We start from the raw sequence: 23,146 nt of genomic DNA on the forward strand, positions 1-23,146 counted from the left end.
AGCGTTTTGTGAGCTGTAAAGCTTCACACCAGTGTAAAGGATTTACTGAAGCCTGCAGGGTCCTCTCTTCACCACTGGCCACTGGGTTTGAGGCCTCTTGCTGACTTAGCTGGCATGGGCTTTGGAAGGAGACTTTCCTACCAGGCCTGCCCTAGCTGGGGGACTCCTGGTGCTCCAGGCCCTGTAGGCTGATTGGGGGGTGGATATCACCTGATTGACCAAGGGCTTTGGGGGGCCTCCTCCCAGTGCTTCCTGTGTGTTTGAAAAGCTCCTCTGGGTGCTGCCAGCTTCAAGCTGGGGTGGAGGAGGTTGGAGGTTACCGACTCTGCTCTCCCCTGGGCTTTTGAAATGACCAGTGCAGTGCCAGCAGGCCACAGAGCACCATGAGTTGGCTTAGCTGCTTTTCAATTCTCTCCTGGTTGGGGAAGGGGAGGGGTGGTGGGTTGAGGGTACAGGGGTGAAATGCTGAGTCTATTTTGGGAGGTTGCAGGAGTCTAGCTTGGCATGCGTTCTCCAATCTTGGCTCCCTCTGGGGTTTCCTGGAAGGATTTCCCATCTTCCCACAGCCACTCTCTCCAACACTGCTTTCTTAGTGCTTATAGTTGACTAGTGGTCTCAAAAGGTATGTCTCAGTCCCAACCCCTGGTACCTGTGAATGTGATATTGTTTGGAAATAGGGTCTTTGCAGTTGTAACCGAGTGAAGGATCTTATGATGAGATCATCCTGGGTTTAGGGTAGGTCTTAAATCCAATGACAAGTGTTCTTATAAAGGACAGAAAAGGATGGGGATCCCTGGGTGGCTCAGCGGTTTGGCGACTGCCTTTGGCCCAGGGCGTGATCCTGGAGTCCCAGGATCAAGTCCCACGTCGGGCTCCCAGTATGGAGCCTACTTCTCCCTCCTCCTGTGTCTCTGCGTCTCTCTCTCTCTCTCTCTCTCTGTGTCTATCATAAATAAATGAATGAATGAATAAATAAATAAATCTTCAAAAAAAAAAAAAAAAAAAAGGAGAAGATACAGAGAAGACAGCACGTGAAGATGGAGGTAGAGGGTGGAGTCCTGCCATGAGCCAAGGGATCCCAAGGGCTGCCAGCAGCCACCGGAAGCACAAGTGAGGCATGGAACTAATTCTCCCCGGAACCCCCAGAGGGAATCAGCCTGTTAACACCACAATTTTGGACTTCAGGCCTTGTCTTAGCCATGCTGCCATAACCAGATACCAGAGTGGGTGGCTTAACCGACAAATTTATTTTCCCACAGTCTTGGAGGCTGGGAATCTGAGGTCAGGATGCCAGCGTGGCTGGGCATTGGTGAGGGCCCTCTCCTGGCTTGCAGGTGGCCGCCTGTGCGCCGTGTCTTCATATGGCAGCGAGTGGGGAAGAGAACAAGTGTTTCTCCTTCGAAAGCACTGATCCTGTTGTGGGGAGCCTACTCTGTCATCCTCATCTAAGCCTAAATTCCCAAACGCCCCATCTTCAAATACCATCACACCGAGGGTTAGGGCTTCAGTGTACAAATTTGGGGAGTTTGCCGTTCAGTCCATAGCAGTCCTCAGAGCTGGGAGAGAATAAATTTCTGTTTTAAGCCACCCAGCTTGTGGCACCCTTTCCTCACAGAAACCACCGGAACAAAAGACTTAGGGGCTATGGTTTGGGGGTCACAGCAAGGGCACTGGCTTGGGGAGGCTGTGGATGCACATGAATGGTGTGACAGTGACCTGGGCTCATGGGATCCAGACTCTGACCCTGGGAGGACCAGCGCTGGGCAGAAGTGGGCCAGGGCTGCTGCTGTGGACACACTTTGTCTTTGGCTACAGCACTGAAGATAGGGCCCCAGTACTACAATTGAAGGTGATTCATTGGCACGGACCCTTCCTGGGTCTCTTGCTAGGCTCTGCAGCTGGCACTGAGTACCTGGGCCTGCAGGACGAGCTGGGCCAGACAGCCCTGCACTTAGCAGCCAGCCTGCAGAGGCATCCATGGTGCAGAAGCTCTGTGTGGCACACACTGGGTTCCACAGCAGAGCATGGGCCACCCGGTGTGCTCCTGGCCTGCTGCCTGCATGGCTCCAGTCCCCACCCGACCCCTCCCTACTCAGGGCCCAAGCACATCCTTAGCAGCGACCCAAGAACCAGCTTGGAGAAGTTAGAGGAAAGTGAGGAGGACCGGAAGCTGCAGGCTGAAAATGACAAGGACCACTGCCCAGGCCATGTGGCCACCATCCGCGAAGAGGCAGGCACGGTCTGGTTACTCCAGGAGCCCCACACGGCTGAGCTGCTGGAGATCCTCCCGCGAGCAGGCTCAGAGCCTGCTACCCTCCCCCCACCTGTGGCCGCACCCCAGCAGGTGGCACCATGCTTGGGCCCCAACCCACCCCTGCCTGGCTCTTGCAGCGCAGTGGTGACAGTGACAGGATGAGGAGTCGGGGAAAGACCAAGCCACCCAGCTGGGAGGCCGGGGTAAATCAGCAGGCAGGAAAGGGGGGAAGAGCTATGAAGGGGAGCCTTGAGGCCGACCTTGGGCTGCCACAGAGGGAGAACATGGGCTGCAGTGAGGACAGACCCAGCAGGGGTGGTGGGAAGAAATTAAGGCAGTGGCACAGGTGCAGGAGAGACCATGGCTGTGGTGACTGGTATACGCAGGCGGCGGTAGGTGGCAGCATGGGGCGACTTTGGGGGCAAGAGTCGGAGAACTCAGGCTGTAGGAATAGGAGCATAACCTCTGGCAGCAGTGATCCGAAGGTGGGTGGTGGTGGGGGAAGCCCTTAGCCAGCAGCAAGGAGGTTTAGTTGGAAAACCCGGGCAGCAGAGACTCTCCCTTGGGCAAAGGACAGCCCTGAGTGGTGGGACTGGAGGAATTTGGGTAGAGGTGGAGGGAGAGACCTCAGGTGGCTGCGGTGGCCCAAGAACAGGCGTGGGCCTAGAACTCAAGTAGCAGCTCTGGGAGAAATGACCTCGAACATGGTGGTTTGAGAGCCAGGGGAAGAAACTGAGGCTGGAAGACAAGACCCGGTTCCTAGGATGGGGTAGGTTTAGGGGGGCAGCGGGCGAGGATGCCTGAGCCCCTCTGCCTGGCGCCACTACCCCCAGGAGGAATACAATGGCCATGTGGTCCCTAGTGGCCGAAGCCAACACTGCCAGCTGCCACCCAGCCTCAAAATCGCTCCCTGATGACCCCATCTGATTCGTTTAAATGTTAACATAATTTCTGATTAAAAAAACAACAACAACACAAAAACAACCTCCCAGTTCTGACACCTAGGGGCAGAAAAAGAGAAGACCTAGAGATCAGAGCTCTGGATAGTTCTGCGTCCACCCTCAGTCTATAAATGCACCCCCATCAGCACTTACCTGCCTGCGTCGCAGTTCCAGGATGCTCCTTACTTCCCAAGAAGGCCTCCTGCTATGCAGACAGAGCTGCTCATCGACAGAGCTGCACGGGTGGGCACAGGGGGGCCAGGCCCTCAGCAAACGCCTCTCGCCCCTCAGTGGGGAGACAGATCCCAGCACCCCCTGCTTCCCTTCCCGTTGTGTCAGTGGTCTTCTGGAGACCAAGCCCACACTAAGGGAAGAGATTCCAAAGATGAAAACCTTTTTTAAAAAATTTATTTACTTATTTATTCATGAGAGAAAGAGAGAGGCAGAGACACAGGCAGAGGGAGAAGCAGGCTCCATGCCGGGAGCCCGATGTGGGACTCGATCCCGGGTCTCCAGGATCACGCCCTGAGCCGAAGGCAGACATCCAACCACTGAGCCACCCTGGTGCCCCAGATGAAAGCCTTTGACATGGTGACACTGATGGGACATATTTAGTGGCTGATGGAGCTACATGCCGCAGCACTGTGGCATCCACTTAGGCTGGCTCTGCTGGGCCAAGGGGTATGTGCTGAGGGGCTTTGCTTTGTGGGGGAAGAGGGGTTATTTGATGTAACGGACATAGGGCAAGAACAGAGTTTGGAGATTTGGTTTGTTATCACATCACTCTGTGACCTGAGGGAGGTCACTTCCCTAAGACTTTGTTTCCTCATCCTTAAGACAAGGAGAATGGAAGTGACTTTTCAGTTCCTTCTCCAAATCAATAGTCAGTCCTGGGAGACTAGACCAGATTAGGCAAAGAGCAAATTCTTTTTTGGTCATCTGTCTTTTTTTTCTTTTTTAAAGATTTTATTTATTCACGAGGGGGGGGCAGAGACATAGGCAGAGGGAGAAGCAGGCTTCACGTGGGGAGCCCCATAGGAAACTCGATCCTAGGATCCCAGAATCATGACCTGAGCCAACGGCAGACACTCAACCACTGAGCCACCCAGGCATCCCATCTTTTTTGGCGTCTAACTGTGGTAAACATATATATATATAATGTGACAGGTTTTTACCATTATTTTCATTCTTTATTTTTAATTGTGTCAAAATATGCTTAAAATTTACCATCTTAACCATTTTTAAGTGTACAATTCAGTGGCATTAAGTACATTCACAATGGCGTGCAACTATTGCCACTGTCTGTTCCAGAACTTTCCCATCATCCCAATCTGAAATTCTAACCATTGATCAATAACCCACCCCTCCCCCTAAAACCCTGGCAATCTCTATTCTACTTTCTTTCTCTATGGATTTGCTTTTTCTAGGTACCCCATTTAAGTGGAATCATGGGACTGTCCTTTTGCGTCTGGCTTATTTCATCAAGCATGTCTTCAAGGTCGGTCCAAATTGTAATATACATCAGGATTTCGTTCCTCTTTAAGGCTGAATTATACTCCATAGTATGTATATACTGCTTTTCCACTGATGGACATTCGGGTTGTTTCTGAAACCTTTTGGTATCATAAATAATGCTGCTGTGAACATTGGCATACAAGGGTGTGTTCAAGTCCCTGCTTTCACTTCTGGTGGGTTATCTCCCTAGGAGTAGTTACTGGATCGTATGACAATTCTTTGAGTGTTTTAAGGAACCACCAAACTGTTTTCCCTTGACTTTACTCTAAAACGAAGGCACTGTGCCCTGCCATGGGTGTGTGCTTGAGAATTCCTTGGAGAAGCAGCTTGAAGCCACCTGGGTTCTGAGAGGCCACCTAGAGCCCAGGGCTACCCCCTTTCCACTTCTGGAGTGAACTATGTTGTGGCTGGGAAGTGGCTATGAAGAAAAATCATTTTCTCTCCTGTTCACTTGTCTGGAATTTTAGAAATGGTGGTGATATGTGCATACATTTCTGATTTCACTGATAGAACTAAAACCCCAAACATGACTGCCTGAGGATTGGGGAGGGGAAAGGCCAGGAGGTCTAACTGGGAAGGCAGAAAGTGCTTGACACTAAGACTGAAGCTCTCAGAACCCAGAGCAGAGCTAGGGTTGGCCTAGGTCAGGTGGGAAGGGGCCACAGGAGCTAGTGAACAGATGAGCTGACCCAGCCATGAGCTGCTTTGAATCCACATTTGGTCTGGTTTCAACTCTCAGTTCTTCTACTTGCTAGCTTGGGCAATGAGCTTCAGCTTCTCAAGTGCAGTTGCCTCACTTGTAAAATGGGGACAGCATGAAAAGTCAGGAGGATGGAATAAAACCACATTTGTGAGATGATTCTCACAGTGCCTGGCCCTCATACTCAGTATAGCTCAGGAAACTAGCTGGCTATGTTCCTCAAGTCCTGAGCATCACACTGAGGTGCTGTGTTAGACTGGGAAGCCCTTCCCTCACCTCCCAGTTCTAGAAATCTGCTTTAAAGTTTGGGGTTTTGATGCAGTTTGCATCTTGGTTGCTGTTCTAGAACTTACCTCTTGCCTTTCTAAAGTTTCTCTCTGAATGAAATGCTTTATCTTTTGGGGACTGGCAGATGGGCTTACTTGTAGGTGCAAAACTGACTTTTAAGCAAAGGGTACATTCTTTGCTTTAAAAACTTAAAAAAAAAAAAGCATACCAATAGAAAACCTGTTATTCTGGTTATTCTGGGCAAAACTCTTCCAGATGCCTTTGGAAATGAATAGTTCCTGTTAGTGATCTATTTCATTTACTAAAACGGGCTCATTCTCCAGGCAGACAGAGCAGGATTGAAGGAGAAGCAACGTGCAAGTACTTGAGGCCATAAACTTATGTAAATATAAGTCATTGGCATTAATTGTAAATACAGAAAATTAATGTCTGGTAAGTGAGCTTGTATCAAAGAAGACAGATCTTCCTGTCTTCCCCGCCTTTCTCTGCTCTGTGCGGTGCTCAGCTCTGCTCATCCTTGCTGATTTAATTCAATGAGCCGACCTGCAAACACAGCCAGGGTTCCAATGATACAGACGAGCATGAAGACTCCAAGGAGGATGTGGTCCATCACCATTGCAACATACTTCCATTCCTCAGCCGCCTGGGAGAGAGAAAAGTGTTAGAATTTCCTAAAGGCGGTCATTCGACACACAGTGTTCATGTTATGCATCGTCTATGGCCCATTCAACTGTAGATCTCAAAGCCCTTGACGTCCCTTGGCTGGCATTGTGATCTTTATTTTCCAAAAGATGGTTCACAATGGGATGGCTCAGCGGCTTAGAGCTAGATGGTCACTGATGCACATCACAGGTCAGCAGCAGCCTCTTGCATGCCAGCCTACCCATCAAGACAAACCCGCCCATCCGTGGTCAAGTGTTTGATCATCTAAACCTGGAGGTGTGGGTTTCAAACCATAGAACTTACATTATTGGACTCCTGGTCTGACTTCATCGTCTCTGCGATGTATTTGACTCCTTCAATGGCACTTTTTACCTCGGGATGTTTGATCAGGGGAGAGTGGAAACCCATGGGTGGAGGCCCTGGCTTCCCAGAAATGTCAGAAATGTCAATGTCTTCCGTAAAAATCTTTTTGTCTTGTTTTTCTCTGGATGGTCTTTTCATTGTGGAGAAGAACATGATATTTGGGATAGTGTCGATAAAAACCTAACATAAAAAAGAAATCCATGCATGAGAATTACTGCCAGCAGGGCAAGTATCAGACTCTAACTTTGAACTTAGCAATGTGACTTTGGACAAGTCATTCGGCTTCTCTGGGCCTTAGCCTCTTTGTCTTTAAAATAAAAGGACTACACGAGATTTTCTCAAAGATTCCTGCAGGCATACCCTGTGGCCTGTCAAATGACTATAGTTAATAGAGATGATTCTGTAATGTGAGCAGTTCGCCACTGGAGAGAGCCTGCGTGCAGCTATTGGACTCCATGAGAAGCCAGTGAGGCTGGAGCTTCCAGCCCTCCTGTAGGTACCGGCTTCTTTCAAAGCCATGTGTTAGCAGGACAGTATGATTAAAGAAAAGGTCTTCCTGGCTAAAAGAATATATAAGGGTCCGGCCTCCTTAACAGCTACACTGTTTTCTTCTATTTCTTGTTCCTGAAGAAATGCAACATAGGGGTTGCCAGGGGTCCTAAGAGTCTCTATAGATGCAGGGCCTGATTATCTTCCCCACAGGATACGTTGCAAGCAGCAGTGTCTCTGTCAATTCATGACAAAGCTTTTGCATTCCACAGAAAAGACCGTGGACGTTAGCGTCTCTGTGAAGTTTTATTTAAAAAACTGGCATATTTGAAATGTTAACACATTTTAAATTTCAATAATGTAAATATTTGAGACCAAGTCCCTTACCCAAACTCACTTTTTGACAATTTCTTGTCAAGCACCCCCTCCATCTCTAGCCCTTATTCTATTCTCGGCAGATGATTTTCCCCGCAAAATATAAGCAGTCTGTTCAGAGATTGGAAGACATATGAACAGAAATCTCAAGAATTTCACAGCATCTGAAGAAAAAGTGATTTATTCACTTTCTCTCATCGAAGAGATTATTTAAGCTTGAATTTGAAGGGGGCTGGTAATTCTGTTTTTCTTCTGTGTCTGGAGAGATTACGAGTTATTTATCCCTAGAAAGAGGCTAAAGGAAGTTCCTTCCAGAAATCCCCTAAAAATCCCCAGAAAGGACTCTCAGGTCCTAAGTACCCACGAGTGTTAGCCAGAATTCCACGGGCCACGTTCTGGAGGGCGAGACTTTGCAGGGCCTCGCTCACTCACCTTGCGTACCCAGTCGGGCATGACGTGGGTGCTGGGGGAGCGGTGGTGTGTGTTGATGACGATGACGGTGATGATGATGGACGCGATGACAAACACCATGGTGAACAGCATGTACTTCCCAATCAAGGGCACGGCGCTGGAGGTGGAAGGGATCAGCTCCACGATGACCAGGAGGAACACGGTTAGAGACAGCAGGACAGAGATGCTTAGAGTCATCTTCTCTCCTGGGCAAAATGAGGAAGAGATACAAGCGTGCGTTTGTTATGGGCTGACTCATGGGCTGAATCGTCGTACCCTCCAGTTTTATCTGTGGAAGCCCTCAGTCTCAGCACCTCAGTGACTGCATTTGGAGACGAGGCCTTTAAAGAGGTTATTAAGTCAAAATGAGCTCGTTAGGGAGGGCCCTGATCCAGTAAGACTGGTGTCCTTCTAGGAAGAAGAGATTAGGACACAGACACACACGGAGGAAAGACCAGGTGAAGACACAGGGAGAAGGCAGCCATCTGCAAGCCAAGGAGAGAAGCCTCAGAGGAAGCCAAACCTGCTGACATCTTGACTTCTAGAACTGTGTGGAAATAGATTCCTGTTGCCTAAGCCACCCAGTCGGGGTACTGTGTTATGGCAGCTCTAGCAAACTCATGTACCACAGAACCCAAGGGTGAGAGCAATGTGGCCCACATGATGCTGGGGAAATCTCTTAAGCAGAATTTGGTCCTATGAGACCGTAAGGACCGTTAAGTGTGCTGACAATGGCACACTTGGCATTTCTCATTAGAGGCTGCCCAGCAGTTAGTGATCTACCCTTGATATTCCAGAATTCTGTTGCTTGGAAGAACTCAGGAACCAAGTGCACCAAGCTGAGTGACAAGCTAGACTCCAGGTGGCAGTTTTTCCATCTACAGCAGAATGTCATAAACCTTCCAAAACTGAACCTGATCTACTTGGTACCCACCAGTGGATGGGCAACCCAGAAGTAGGCGTGTCATTTTGTCATTAGGAAAGGAAGGTACAGGATCAAAAACAATAAACTACTTAGTTTTTCAAATTCATCTAAGAGGGTAATTTGGGATTTCCCTGCCCCAAGATATTTTCACCAGGCCGTATACTTTCAGGGGAACAACTCCCTGTTGAGTTGTTGGTAGGGTCTTGGTGTGGCAAGCAAAGAGGGAGGGGCTAAATAGCACTGGAGTATTTTTGTGGGGACTGACCACCTTAGATGCAGTTGTTGTTGTTGTTGTTAAAGATTTTATTTATTTATTCATGAGAGACACAGAGAGGCAGACACACAGGCAGAGGGAGAAGGCTCCCTGCAGGGAGCCCGATGTGGAACTCGATCCCAGGACTCCAGGATCATGACCTGAGCCAAAGGCAGACACTCAACCACTGAGCCAACCAGGTGCCCATTAAAGAGCCTTTGGAAGGGACTTTCCTGGGGCTGATCTTGCCGTTCACTTTGGGAAACCCTTGGGTTGCCCTACTCTCCTCCCATACTGGATGCTTCCAGATGCTAGGAGTATCTACAGGATACAGAGTGGATGCAAACAAGAAATAATGAATTCTACCCAATGAGGAGAAGTCTACCTAGTGGGTAGGAAAGTTTTTAAAAGTGAAAAAAAGGGGCAGAATTATAAATATGAAATATTGATCAAGTTATACCAAATTTCTCAATTAATAATAATAAGAGCTAGCATTTATCAAGCATTCCCACTGTTCTAAATGCTTTTTAAGCCTAAACCATTTCACATTTACAGAAACTCTGATTGGTTTCCATATTACCCTGCCTGGCATTTTCTCTCTTCACTTTAAGAAGTTTCATTTGATTAGAAAGTCAAAAAACAAAGATTGTGTTTGTGATCATTTGTTTAAAGATAAATACAATTGTAAGTACAACATGCATTCTGTGGGGCAAATTCTTTTTTTTTTAAGATTGTATTTATTTATTTAAGTAATCTCTATACCCAATATGGGGCTTGAACTCACAACCCTGAGATCGAGAATTGCATGTTTTACTGATTGAGCCAGACGGGCACCCCTTGTGGGGCAAATTCTCTCTTATTCTCTACTGTGGCCCTGCCACATAATAATTGTTCAGCAAATATGTTGAATGAGTGAGCGCATATGAATCTTTTTTCCTTTTTCCTTGTTAGAAAGTTGGACTTGGGGGACACCTGGGTGGCTCAGCAGTTGAACGCCCGCCTTCAGCCCAGGGCCTGATCCTGGAGTCCCGGGATCGAGTCTCGCATTGGGCTTCCTGCATGGAGCCTGCTTCTCCCTCTGCCTGTGTCTCTGCCTCTTTCTCTCTGTATCTCATGAATAAATAAATGAAATCTTTAAAAAAAAAGTTGGGCTTGTGTCTGTGTTTATCATTTTGATATAATTGTTACCTGTCATAAGTTTGATGACTGTTGGGACCACCTTTCTTTGTCCCTACTTGTCTGCCCTAAATTGTTTATGAGCAGTGCCTTCAAGCAGGTACTCGTGCCCCCTTTTCCCCTTTGCTGTGGATTGTTGGTCTTCGATGAAATTATGTCACAGATGTGATTACCGGGTAGGAGGTAGGGAAGTTGCCCGGGCTGATATGTGAGAGAGAATTGCCACTTGGGAAGTATGGTCTCGTGGATAAAGATACTGCCATCTGGAAAACAGACATGCAGAAGCTATTTTCAAGTGTCAAGCAGTGGGCAAAAGAGGCAAGACTTGGATTCATCAGCATATAGCAAGTGGTGTCATAGCGGGAGTGACCTGTGACCCAAGCCTTACCCGGCACGTTTCTGGGCACACCGTAAGTATTCAGCAAGTAAGTACTGGTGGTTATGCACTTTAACTCGACTGCACTGTGTGTGTGCGCCTCCAGGGTCACGTCCACCTGTGCCCACCCTTGTAGACTGCTCCAGCTGTGAGCGCTACGCACGGTGACTCGCCACTGAACGTGGCCACTCAGGAAGTGCATCCTCCCAGTGGTGATGATTTGGGCCTGTCCACCTGTATTTGTTTATTAGCCCATGATTATTTATGGCTTCCCCCAAAACAGCAGCATGGGATGTGTCAGCGGCGGCAGCAGCGTCTACACCCCAGCGGCATCCACAAATAGCGGCCACGGCGTCTACACCCACCTGAGTCCGTAGGGAGGTAGAACACCAGGCCGGTTAAGAAGGAGAAGAGCAGGCAGGGAATGATGACGTTGACGATGAAGTAGAGAGGCAGGCGCTGCATGACGAAGTGGTAGGTGATGTCCAGGTAGGGGGTGGAGGGGCAGCAGGCATAAAACACCCAGTGCTTCCAGCCCCGGGACTCCTTGATCACCCACTCTCCACTTTCCATGAAGTTGCTCAGGTCGGGCTGGTCGCTTTCCTGAGAAGATGAAATGAAACTTTGAAAAGCTGTGTCACCCTGAGGAGGGCTGGGTTTCACTCTCAGCTGCACTAGAGCAACGGAGTCCAGTGCCATCACATATCCAGGAAGGAACCCAGGAGGATCTCTTCCAATTTGGGTCTTAGAGTCTTTTTCTATAAGGTAAGAGGAGTTTGGACTACTGGGATCCTCCACGTTGACTGCACATTCAAGTCACATGGGAACTTGACAACATATCTGTGCTTTAGTCCCACCCCAGACTGATGAAGCCAAAATTCCTGGGACTGAGCCGGGGTATAGGAATTTCTGTAAGCTCCCGGGTGTTCCCATGCGCACCCATCAATTGAGAACCGCTGAATTAAAAAAAAGAGAGAGAGAACCGCTGAATTAGATGATCCCCAAAGTTCTAACTGGTGCTGAGAGCCTGCGACTCTGGAGGGACAGAGTGGACACCTGGATTACGCTTCCACATCCAGCCTCATCAAGTGAGGTTGGCACCTACCGGGTTAATGGCCACCACCGAGCCGTCATAGGTCCAGGTGCCCAGCTTCATGCTGCAGTTCTGTTCATCAAAGGGAAAGTGGGTGACAATGATCTCACAGTAGCTTTTGAAGATGGCCGGAGGTGTCCATGTGATGTGGCCCGTGTAGTCCAGGAGCACTTTGGTGAACTTGACAATGGCAAAGTCACCATCTGCACTGCAATTGGGATCAAAGAGGAACATGACTCTAAGTGACGGATGAGCCTTCGGTTCTGCTTGGGGATGTTAGCAGGAGACAGCTGTTAATTATTCAGGTGCTAATTATAGATGCTTTCATTCGTGCAGTGTCACTTTTTATTCATGGCAGCATTTCCCAAATTTGTCTGATAATCACTGGGGTGTTTGTTTAAAATATAGATTTCTGAGCACCATCTAAGCACTAAATTGGAATATCTGGGGAAGAACCTGGGAATCTACAGTTTTAAAGAAATAACAGGTAACACTATATACCAGATGTGTTTTTCCCAGTTCTCAGTAGTATTTGTAGTGTTGATCTCCATCTATCCCTTCCCCAATATACTTGGAAAGTTAATTGGGAAAAAAACCAGGAATTTTTAATAAAAACACGTCCAGTGGCTCATGACTATGGTAAAGAGATAAAGAAGGGTTCTGTTTTCTTTTTCAGAAATATCTAGAACTCAGGGTGGAGACACAAACTCAGATGCCTCCAGGGCCAGGCAGCTGAGGAAGGTGTGAGGGGTGAGGGGAGAGCCTTCTCTCCTCTCAGGAGGGCACCACTCAGCTTTGCAGTGGTGTCCTCTTGTGAGTGAAGGCCTAATACTGCCAGATACTTGGTTTCTTCCTCGGAAGCTGGAAATCTAGGTTTTTTAAAAATCCAAAATATCCATGTTTGTGAATAGGGATTTTTCTAGAGAGACAAAACTCCAGAGTTTAATGTGATATTTTTCAATTATCAGATGTTGGCACTAAGTTTCATTTTAAAAATCCACCATAGGGATCCCTGGGTGGCGCAGCGGTTTAGCGCCTGCCTTTGGCCCAGGGCACGATCCTGGAGACCCGGGATCGAATCCCACGTCGGGCTCCCAGTGCATGGAGCCTGCTTCTCCCTCTGACTATATTGTCTCTGCCTCTCTCTCTCCCTGTGACTATCATAAATAAATAAAAAAAAATTTTTTTAAATCCACCATAGTAGAAGGGCACCTGGGTGGCTCAGTCAGTTAAGCACTGCCTTTGGCTCAGGTCATGACCCTAGGATCCTGGGATCGAGCCCCATGTGTTTGGGCTCCCCACTCAGCAAGGAGCCTGCTTCTCCCTCTCCTTCTGACCACCCCCCGCCCTGCTTGTGCGCTCTCCCTCTCTCGCTCTCAAATAAATAAAATCTTTTTCAAATTTAAAAATAAATAAATAAATAATCTACCGTGGTAGATAATAAAATATAACAAGCCACTTGTGCAGGCCATATTCAGTGGGCAGTCCACTTGACTCCAAACAGTCTGTGTCTTGGAGCCTTGGCCAAAGGTATTAGAATAGATGCTGAACAGGTGGGTGGGGTCTGCCCTGGGGGACTTTCAGGGACATATGGCATATATTGGTGCCTCACTTCATAATTCAAGAGATTTTCTTCCCACTGATTTTTCCCTGGGACAGAGGTGAGGCTCTATCCAAAAAACTGGTTTTAAACCTTCTCAAAAGAGCCCCAAAGAGCAGAGGGCCACAGGATCATCTAGATCTGTCTCTATAAGCAAGCAAAACACGGTTCTCTCCACACCAGGGTGTTTCTAAGGGAGCTTGTCAAGAGGACCTGAGGATTTTAATTGCTTCTCTTAGATTCTTACTGAAAGAGAAACTTAACACAAGACACTCTGCTCTCTCAGCGTATTTGTCCAAAAAGGTTACACAAATGATTGGTTAATTTGACTCAAGCTTGAATCGCAGGTATAATTGGGAAATATGTAGTAGAAAATCAGTGTAGGAGGGACGGCCTTAAAGGGTGTCATTTCCATTCCCAAGCCCTTGCCGCCCTCCCTGGTCATTCTGCTAGAAGGCGCAGCCTGCTTGGACCGACCGACACCCGCTGTAGAATGTCAGACTGCAAATCCTCTAGGCCGACGGCCGATGCTCCTCCCTGGGAAGGATGCTCTTTGAAATGAACATTCCCTGACAAATGAAGGGCATATGATAATGAACCTGTCATTAAACCAGAGTGTCTTGAATCACATTATAATTTCACAACATGCAGTCTGTCACGGAGCCCAGTGGATGGGCTACGCAGGCATCCCAGGCCATCAGCAGCACACGATGTCTTGGGATGCCGTGAGGCTGTGATGGATAACAACCCCGGGAGGTTCAGACCTATTGGTAGGAAGGACATTTAATTCCAAGGAACTCAATTATATGAATTTGGGTTCCTTGGATAGTTGCCATACACCCTTCAGGAGCTCTCGGGGATTAAATGTCCCCCACCCCACAGCCCCGATTCAATTTGGCTCTGATAATTGTTTCTATTCATAACACGAGACACCATATGGCACCCCTAGCATGTCAACTTGGCTCTTGGTTTTTAAGGGTTATTTAATGTGAACGCTGGTGAGAAGCATACTGAGAGTGGCAGCCCTTCCGATAGGGCACTTGGGCTCCACCTGCCCCAGGAATGTCCCCCTCCACAGCCTGTGTGCTTTGCTTACTTGTTATAGAGAACGAGGTCTGGGCGCCAGATCTTTTCCGAGGGAATGTGAATTTTTTTCACGCCACCATAGTCCTCTGGATTCCATTTTAGGTTGTAATCCACCCATTGCTAGAAATGAAGATATTTCACTAATAAAAAGAGCTTAAAAAACATTTTAAAAAAATCTAAGGTTATCAAGGGGCACCTGGGTGGCTTAGTCAGTTGGGTGTCCGACTTTTGATTTTGGTTCACATCATGATGGGATGTAGCCCTGGGTTGGCGCAGAGTCTGCTTGAGACTTTCTCCCTCTTGCTCTGCCCCTCCTCCCTGCTCTCGCTCGCTCGCTCTCACTCTCTCTCTAAGATACATAAAACTTTCAGAAATAAATAAAATCTAAAGTTATCAAGAGTCCTGATGGGTATGATAGTTCAGATATTGACAAAAATTGTGCTCCAGTAAAAAAAGATTTGATTCAGAATTCAGCTTAACTAAAGCTTTACTTTAATAAATGATAACAGCCAACACTCCTATAGTACTGACTCCATGCAGGCACTGTTCTGAACATTTTACATATATTCATGATTTAGTCTTCACAACAATCCTATGAGAGAAGAGTGATTATTGACCCCATTTTACAGATGGGAAAACAAAGTACCCCAGGTTATGCCCCTGGGTGGTGGCACATCTTGCCATGTCACACTACCCACCACTGCCCATAGGAGAATGACCCTATTGTGAACATTTCCCTCAAGGAGGCAATGTCATCTTTTAAAAATATTCTATTTTCTGGCAGCCCTGGTGGCTCAGCGGTTTAGCGCCGCCTTCAGCCCAGGGCGTGATCCTAGAGACCCGGGATCGAGTCCCACGTTGGACTCCCTGCATGGAGCCTGCTTCTCCCTCTGCCTGTGTCTCTGCCCCTCTCTCTGTGTTTGTCATAAATGAATAAAAAATCTTTTTAAAAAATTCTATTTTCTCCTACATTATAAAAATAATGTGTGTCCAGTGCAGCACATTCAGATGACACAAGGTCACGAACTAAACCGTCTCCCCCCAAATTTGTATATTGAAGTCCTAATCCCCAGGACCTCAGAATATAACTTTACTTGGAGACAGGGTCTTGATCAAGGTAATTAGGTTAAAATTAGGTCATTGAGGGACACCTGGGTGGCTCAGTGGTTGAGAGTCTGCCTTTGGCTCAGGGCATGATCCTGGAGTCCCGGGATCGAGTCCCACATCGGGCTCCCTGCATGGGGCCTGCTTCTCCCTCTGCCTGTGTCTCTGCCTCTCTCTCTCTCTCTCTGTCTCTCATGAATAAATAAGTAAAATCTTTAAAAAAAATTAGGTCATTGAGGTAGGCCCTCATCCAACATGAGTCATGTCCCTAAAGAAGGTGACATTTGAAGACACACACATTCAGGAAGAATGCCATGCGAACGTGACTTTGGCCAACTATATGCAAAGAAGGAAAGCCTGCAGCAGATTCCCCCTCACAACCCTCAGAAGGAACCAGTCCTGCCAGTACCTTGATTCTGGACTTCTGGCCCCAAGAAGTGCAAGAAGATTAAGTTCTTTATCTGTGGCTTTGTTTGCGGTAGCCTAGCGAACTAACACGCACAAAGCACAAAGTAAAACACACACACACACACACACACACACACACACACACACACAGATACCAGCAAATATGACCCATAATCCCATGACATGGAAATATTTACTTCCATCATGTTGGTATGCATCCCCGTTACCCAGATTGATCCCCTCTGGGCCCAGGTTACATTCCAGACTGAATACAGATGACATCAATGCACTTATCTAGCTCCATACCTGTTTCAGCCGCACATTGGTTGTCACAATCTGATTGACTTCATCCTGAAAAAAGATAAGACCCCATATTTAGGGGTAAGGAGGGGAGCAGAGGGGAGGGTGCTCTAGGGTGAGAGGCGTGGGGAGCCCCGAGGGCTGCTGTCTCACCACGTTGATGAGCTGTATCAGCTGCAGGCCCACGGTGACCTCCACGGCCTGGCGGTGGTCTTCCACTGGCCGAACCACACTGTTGTAATCTTCAAATAGCTTTGCCACCAGGCGGGTCTCATGTTCAGAGCCCACGACGACGCCAGCTGGGACAGCAAATGACACACATGCTGTCAGATTCCGCTCCCCACCCTCCACAAACCCTGACATGAGTAATGGAGGCGTGACCAGCTAATGGAAGGCACGCAGGCCCCCGTGTTGAAGGGCTCCCAGTGCAGCTTTTCTGGTTCTAAGTTCCTTTCCAGTCGCAGCTGCTGGTGTGGTCCCTTCCCAGTGGGTGTGCCAGATTATCATGACACTTGTGCTTTGAACAGATGACATTCCTTAATACAGCTGCTGGTGGAATCAGGTTTGCTCGGTGCACACACACAAGGAGAGGAGTCCACACAAAAGCCAGTCTCCGTATTTCAGAGTCTAGTCTTGGGGTAATGAAATCTCCGGTTGGCTGGCCTCAGCTCTCACAATGCTCTGAACAGCCAAAAATTGATGCCGGTTCATACCCACTAGGATGGCAAGAATTCACAAAATCAAAAAACAGTAAATATTGGTGAGATTCTGGGGCCCTCATGTGTTGCTGGTGAGAATGTGAAACGGTGCAGCCGCTGTGGGAGACAGGTTGGCACACGGCTTCCATGCGGGGTGATCATCTGACCTAGCGATCCCACTCCCAGGAGTATCCCCCAAAGGACTGTCCACACGGAAACTTGTTCACCCGTGTTCACGGAAGCACTGTCCGTAAGAGCTAAAAAAGATCGAGACGATCCGAATGTCCATCAGCAGATAATGGATGGGCAAATTGTGGCATATCCGTGCAGTGGGTATTACCCATAAAAATGAATGAAGTTTTGATTTATGCTACAATGTGGATGAGCCCTGAGAACATATGCCAAGTGAGAGAAATCAAACACAAAGGGGCACATATTGGAGGATTCCACTTATATGAAATAGTCAGAATAGGTAAATCCATAGAGATAGCAGATTAGTCATTAGCAGGGACTGAGGGAACAGGGAGGGGGGTAACTGTTACTGGGTACATGGGTACGGGTTTCCTTTTGGGCTGATGAAAATGTTCTGGAATTAGATAGCAGTGATGGTCGCATAACATTGTGAATGTACTTAATGCCACTGAATCATACACTTTAAAATGGTAATTTTAGGGACGCCCGGGTGGCTCAGCGGTTGAGTGTCTGCCTTCGGCTCAAGGCATAATCCCAGGGTCCTTGGATCGAGTCCCATATTAGGCTCCCTAAATGGAGCCTGCTTCTCCCTCTGTCTGTGTCTCTGCTTCTCTGTGTGTGTGTGCCTCTTGTGAATAAATAAATCTTTTTAAAAATGCTGATTTTAGGGCAGCCTGGGTGGCTCAGCAGTTTAGTGCCGCTTGCAGCCCCAGGTGTGATCCTGGAGACCTGGGATCGAGTCCCATGTCGGGCTCCCTGCATGGAGCCTGCTTCTCCCTCTGCCTGTGTCTCTGCTTCTCTCTCTCTGTGTGTGTCTCTATGAATAAATAAATAAAATCTTTAAAAAAAATAAAAATAATAAAAATAAAATAAAAATGCTGATTTTACGTAACGTATATTTTACCACAGCAAATTCGATATAATGTGTATTTTTCTGTAATTAAAAAAATAAAGTCACTGCTGGTGAGTATACATCCATGTTAAATGAGCATAGAGTAAAAACCATGTGCTTTTCTGACCTGGATCTGGGGCTACTATCTGGAGCATGAGTGACTCCTAGGAATCTTTACTGCATTTCCCTTCAGGATGGTGAGCAATGTCACCTACTCCTCTTAGACCCCACCGCCCTTTTATGTCTAGTGTTACACGGTTCTCATCAGCCTCTGGTGAGGCAGGCAGACCTGCATTCTCACCTGAGATCTGAGAGGCTGGAAGACGTCTCCAAGGTCCCGTGGCTAGGGCAGAGCTTGGAGGGAGCCCTGTCCTTTCGCTCTGTGCTCCTGCACTAACTCGAGATAACCAAGAGTGTGTTGTGGGCTGTCCTGGAAACTGCACAACTGCGCCTAGCATTATTCCCATGAGAAAAAGCGTTCCAAATTCCAACAAATGCCTTATGAAGGATCTTTGTAACTCAAGCCTTACGCGGATTGGGGATTGCCTGTTCGGGGTTAGGAGAGGAAGCAGACACACGATCCAGTTGCCCTAATGCATGTAACCAGATCTCCCCTTTCCGCAGGTTATTGCTGAAGCCACCATACCTTCTCCTCCAGCCAAGACAACTTTAAAAATGGAATGAGTGAGATGCTTTCCTTTTTTCCCCTGTAGTGTGAGTCTATTGCCTCTAAGACAGGTTATTATTTTTCTCCTTTATTTTATTTTATTTTATTTTTTTTTTAATTTTTCTCCTTGAATCCTAAGTGTGAGAGTTGGTCAACAAAATAAGTAAAAAGTAATTACTTTTCCTGTTTTTATTAATTAAGGAAAATAATTAGCATATCCAACTTAACGTAGCAGACGCTCTTCTGTGTGCTTTATATGTACTATTTTCAATCCTCATAACTGGGTGGGGTAGGTACTGTTCTTGTCCTCACTTTGCAGAGGAGGAAATTGGCCCATAGAGAAGTTGAGTGAGTTGTCCAGATTTCATAAATGGTGGAGCCAGGATTCAAGCCCAGAGCTCTTGCTCTCAGCCGTTATTTCTCATCCAGAATTTTGGATCATCTTGAAGTTACCAGTGTTGTGCAATGAGTTGAAACATTTTCATCCTCACAAAGAAATGTGTATTTTGTTGGTCGAGCTTCACTGATGGCCCTGTATGTGTATTATTCTATGGAATCCTTATAATAATTCTACAAGATAAGTCTTTACCGCTAGTTTTCAAGTGAGAAAACTGATATTTGGACAGTTGCTTGTGTTCATGGTTCCCAGCTATTTGGAGGTGGGACTCTAAATGCAGGCAGTCTGACCCCAGGTCTGTGCTCTTTCCTACCTCCCTCAAGATAAATGTATCATTTCCATCTGGGTTTTTGAGACTTTCAGTATTTAGATGTCTTCATTATGACCTTCTGGGACTCTATGCATGTAATCCCTGACCTAACCTACCTCATTTCTAGTTTCCCAAGCTTTTTGAACCCAAAAGCATCCATGCGCAGCAGTTACTCATAACATCTCGCCCAAACCACCTGCATTTGATGACACTTCAAGGGGCCATGTTGTTCAAAGATCCAGTTTTTGCTGTCACCCTATTGAGCCCCTGGGACAGGGCAATCCTCTGTCCTCCACACCTGTCCGCCCTAGGCCCTTCCTGGCCCAGGGTGGGGGGCAGGGTACTGGCCTGGGTCACCAAGTGCCTTGGCCACTGAGTTTGAAACTATTGCTTTGACACTGCCTGGGCTGCTTATTTTTAAGTAACTGTTTATTTCCTGTTAACAGGAAGAACATACTAGAGAGCATCAGATAGAGCAGATGGCCCACACTATGAAGCAGGGAAACTGTGCAGGCCAACTCTGGTCCACCAGGGAGAAGGGGAGGACTGGGGAGACAGGCCTTCCATTCCAACGACATTCACGACATTCACGTCTTCTCTCTCAGGCTTACTAATAGCAAGGGAGATTGCTCCTTCCCTAAGGCATTTCTAAGGAATTTCTGGAGAAGTCTCCATTTCTTAGATTGGATTCATTGGTGGTGTTTGGGGTTTTTTTGTTTTGTTTTTGTTTTCTTCCTCTTTGGGGGGAGGAAAAAGGACAAAGGGCAGAGTGAGAGAAAACATACAGGACTTGAGGTCAGAATTCTTTGATTCAAAAAAAAAAAAAAAAAAAGAATTCTTTGATTCTGTCCTCAGCTCCAATGTGGTCTGGAAAGTTGGACCAATTCTCCATGGAGTCAATGAATCACAGTAAATACTTTCTTAAAGACAGGGTGTAAACTGATAAACGTACAGACAAATAAAAATGTCAAAGTCTTTCTTTTCAGCGAGATCATATGGGTAATCTTGATTCAGGTGGTGGTAACGTTAATTCACTCATCGAGCATTTATTGAGCTTTTACTGTATACAAAGCATTGCTTTAAGAGCTTTGAGATATTCAGAGGTGAATCTGATATGGATCCTGTCTTTCTACCCCATGGAAATTGACATTTGTCATTTACATAAATAGCTAGGAACAAGCTGGAAAGTAATATGGCAGTGCGATCCTTAGGATTCCAGAGATGGAAAGAGAAGAAAAGGTTGTAATGAAAGGTGGTGTATGAGTAGAACAGAGGTCATTATATGGTAAGCTAGCATAAGAAAAAGTGTCCTTGATGTGAATGAGAATTTTGACCACAAAGAACTGATTCTAACTAGGGGAACCCAGCCACAGTTTCACAGTGTTCTTTCTGTACCATACTGGTTCGATTTGCACTTTTATGGAGGAACAGCCTGCTGGATTGGGCAAAAAGAATTTTAGGTTTACCAGTCACTTTGGGTCATTCTTACCTCAAACTGGTGCTGTATCTCTTGCTACTTTTGGCAATTCCAGGCTGTTTTCTGACTAGGCACGTAATAAACCGAGTCTCCCACTGATCACATTCCACCATTTATAAACTAAGTAACCTCGGGCAGGTCATGTCTTTCAGCCTCGGTTTCTCTGTAATAACAAATCAAAGTTGTGCGACTGCCTCATCAGCTCAAAATTTCTGTGATCCTCTATGTGAATAGATTCCAGGAAACTCTAGGTTTGATCTAGATACATCTCACATACCTATTTAGATAGGTAAACATGCGTTTTCCAGAGGTCTTTGGTGTCCTAAGAGATTGCTTAAGGATTTTTATGTGTAAGTATATCACTGAAGAATTCTCATTGAGTGTAATGTCTGCAGGTGCATGTGTATGTAGACACACACGTGCATGTGCTCACACACGCATGCATATACACACATGTAGACACACACGCATTCTTGCACACACACTACCACCACCAGGCCAGTTTGGGTTGGCTCAAGTCCAAATCCCACAGGCTGTAATTTATCTGAGCTTAGATTATTTCCCTGAACTCTGCTCTTGAAAAACATTAATAATAAAGCTCTTTACCTTTTTTGCCCAGAAGGCCTGTGTTTGTGTCAGAGCAATATTAGAGAAATCACAGAATGTCAGCCGCCTTGTTTCTCAGGTGGGATGATATCACCAGTAAACTTTTATATGAAGCAATCAGCAAACATCTCCTACTTCCCCCTACCGGAAGTTTGGGATTAAGGATTGCATTTCAGCTGCTGTGTTGTAACACATTCCAGAGGGGAATGCAGGTCAAGGGCTGTGCAAGGTTTTATAGTTTCAATTCAAACCCAAACCCACATGGAGTAAAACAGTAGGCAGAAGTGCATTCATACGAACTTTTTTTTTAAGCTTCAGAAGTTAAAAAAAAAATGACCAAATATTTCATCTCTTATGGAAAGAGTTTAGTTGCAATTATTCATAGGTTTCTCTCTCTGGCACATGTAGCTGTCAATCAGTCCTCTTCATGATCAGAAATCTCCCAGAGCAGCAAAAGGACTTGTTCACCATATTGTCTGTAATTAAAAGATGCCACTCTGAGTCCCTATAGTTGTTCAAATATGAAAACCGCTCTGGGAGGGTGGAAGGGGTGCTGAGTCTGATCAGCTGGGTGAGTCGATGCCAGGCACTGATGGAGGCAGAGATCTTCATGTCCACTTTATAGACTTTGACCCGGCAGCTCCTATTTTAATGGGATAACACCAACTAGCAATCTTTATCCACAAACTGAATCAAGCCAGCAGGAGTGAAAAACCGACAGAGGAGCCTCGGGCTGATACAGCCCTGCCATTCTGTGTTCCCATCAAAGAAGCAAGAAACTGGCCTGGGGACTTCTGATGCTTCACTGGAGAGCCCCTCAGCCCTGGCACTTACCTGAGCAGAGCCCAAGCAGCAGGAGGAGCGGCCAGGGCTCCATGGGCCGTGGACGCCGGTGTGGACTGGGGTCAGAGCGGTGGCTTGTGCTGCTTGCAGGCACTCTCTGGCTGGAAGCTTGGCTGCTGGAGGGTTTGGAAAGTGAGTCGACTCAGTGGAGCTATTGTTTTACACCACCTGTTTGTGGCAGTGACAGCTGGGCTGCCCAGGGCCTTGGAGCCCAGGGAGTTGCTGAGGGCTAACAGTGTTACAGGGTGCCTCACTTTACATGATTGCTATACCCTTGACGCGTTGAGTGTGAACCGCATTGTGTTTTAAATGCACCATGAGTTAGATTTAATAATAATAAAAAAAAAAAACCAAACCTATAGTAGGGAATGGATTGTTTTAAATAGTGAGCAACCCCCTCTGTTTTTGTATAAACCAGACCCTCATCTATGTGGAATGATTTGGATCAGGGTCTCTAGGTCTCAGTAGATACTCAGCTGTTTGTGTAAAACACTGATCATCCTAAATCACAGAAGTCTACATTCTACACACAGGATAGGACATTCTGCTTCATTCTAGACTCAGAGCCCATGGGCCTTTTGTACTGAATGAATTTGAGAAGAGTGTGGTCAGTGCCGAATCTACCATCGGAGAATTCCACATGTGGTTGGGGTTGGTTTTTAACAAAGGTGGCTTCTTCCATAAAACTGGTTTTATTGGCCCCTG

General features: G+C 46.9%; 2 protein-coding genes across 32 annotated transcripts in view; one reads left to right on the top strand and one right to left on the bottom strand.

Annotated features, from left to right (window-relative positions):
* Positions 1 to 23,146, top strand: part of LOC125754439 (basic proline-rich protein-like) — a 139,159-nt gene that overhangs the window by 32,640 nt on the left and 83,373 nt on the right. For 3 of the 31 annotated variants that reach the window (XR_007408657.1, XM_049106302.1, XM_049106303.1), the window contains one exon: positions 4,623 to 4,693. The exons of 27 other annotated variants lie outside the window; for them this stretch is intronic. Coding sequence is in view for 2 of the 4 variants with exons in the window: in XM_049106302.1 (XP_048962259.1) it covers positions 4,623 to 4,693 (71 nt within the window). In the remaining 2 variants the exon portion in view is untranslated. Of the gene's footprint in view, positions 1 to 4,622; positions 4,694 to 18,765; positions 18,826 to 23,146 lie in introns of all 31 variants that reach the window. One more of the 31 variants, XR_007408664.1, reaches the window with a different exon arrangement.
* Positions 4,270 to 22,699, bottom strand: CHRNA1 (cholinergic receptor nicotinic alpha 1 subunit). The gene is made up of 9 exons (XM_025460248.3): positions 22,433 to 22,699; positions 16,513 to 16,658; positions 16,366 to 16,410; positions 14,558 to 14,667; positions 11,874 to 12,069; positions 11,134 to 11,371; positions 8,021 to 8,244; positions 6,665 to 6,904; positions 4,270 to 6,341 (listed from the first exon to the last, which is right to left on the bottom strand). The coding sequence occupies exons 1-9, from the start codon at positions 22,473 to 22,475 to the stop codon at positions 6,210 to 6,212; spliced, it is 1,374 nt and encodes a 457-aa protein (XP_025316033.1). The 5' UTR covers positions 22,476 to 22,699; the 3' UTR covers positions 4,270 to 6,209.

The sequence above is a fragment of the Canis lupus genome, chromosome 36, assembly GCF_003254725.2.
Source record: "Canis lupus dingo isolate Sandy chromosome 36, ASM325472v2, whole genome shotgun sequence".
NCBI classification, from domain to species: domain Eukaryota; kingdom Metazoa; phylum Chordata; class Mammalia; order Carnivora; family Canidae; genus Canis; species Canis lupus.

What these genes read in the sequence shown, in the direction of transcription:
- CHRNA1 (XM_025460248.3), bottom strand. Translation starts at nt 22,475, where the DNA reads ATGGAGCCCTGGCCGCTCCTCCTGCTGCTTGGGCTCTGCTCAG. An exon ending in GCTGCTTGGGCTCTGCTCAG is followed by an intron (nt 16,659 to 22,432) that starts GTAAGTGCCAGG and finishes TTGCTGTCCCAG; the next exon opens with CTGGCGTCGTCGTGGGCTCT. An exon ending in CCAATGTGCGGCTGAAACAG is followed by an intron (nt 14,668 to 16,365) that starts GTATGGAGCTAG and finishes CTTCATTTCTAG; the next exon opens with CAATGGGTGGATTACAACCT.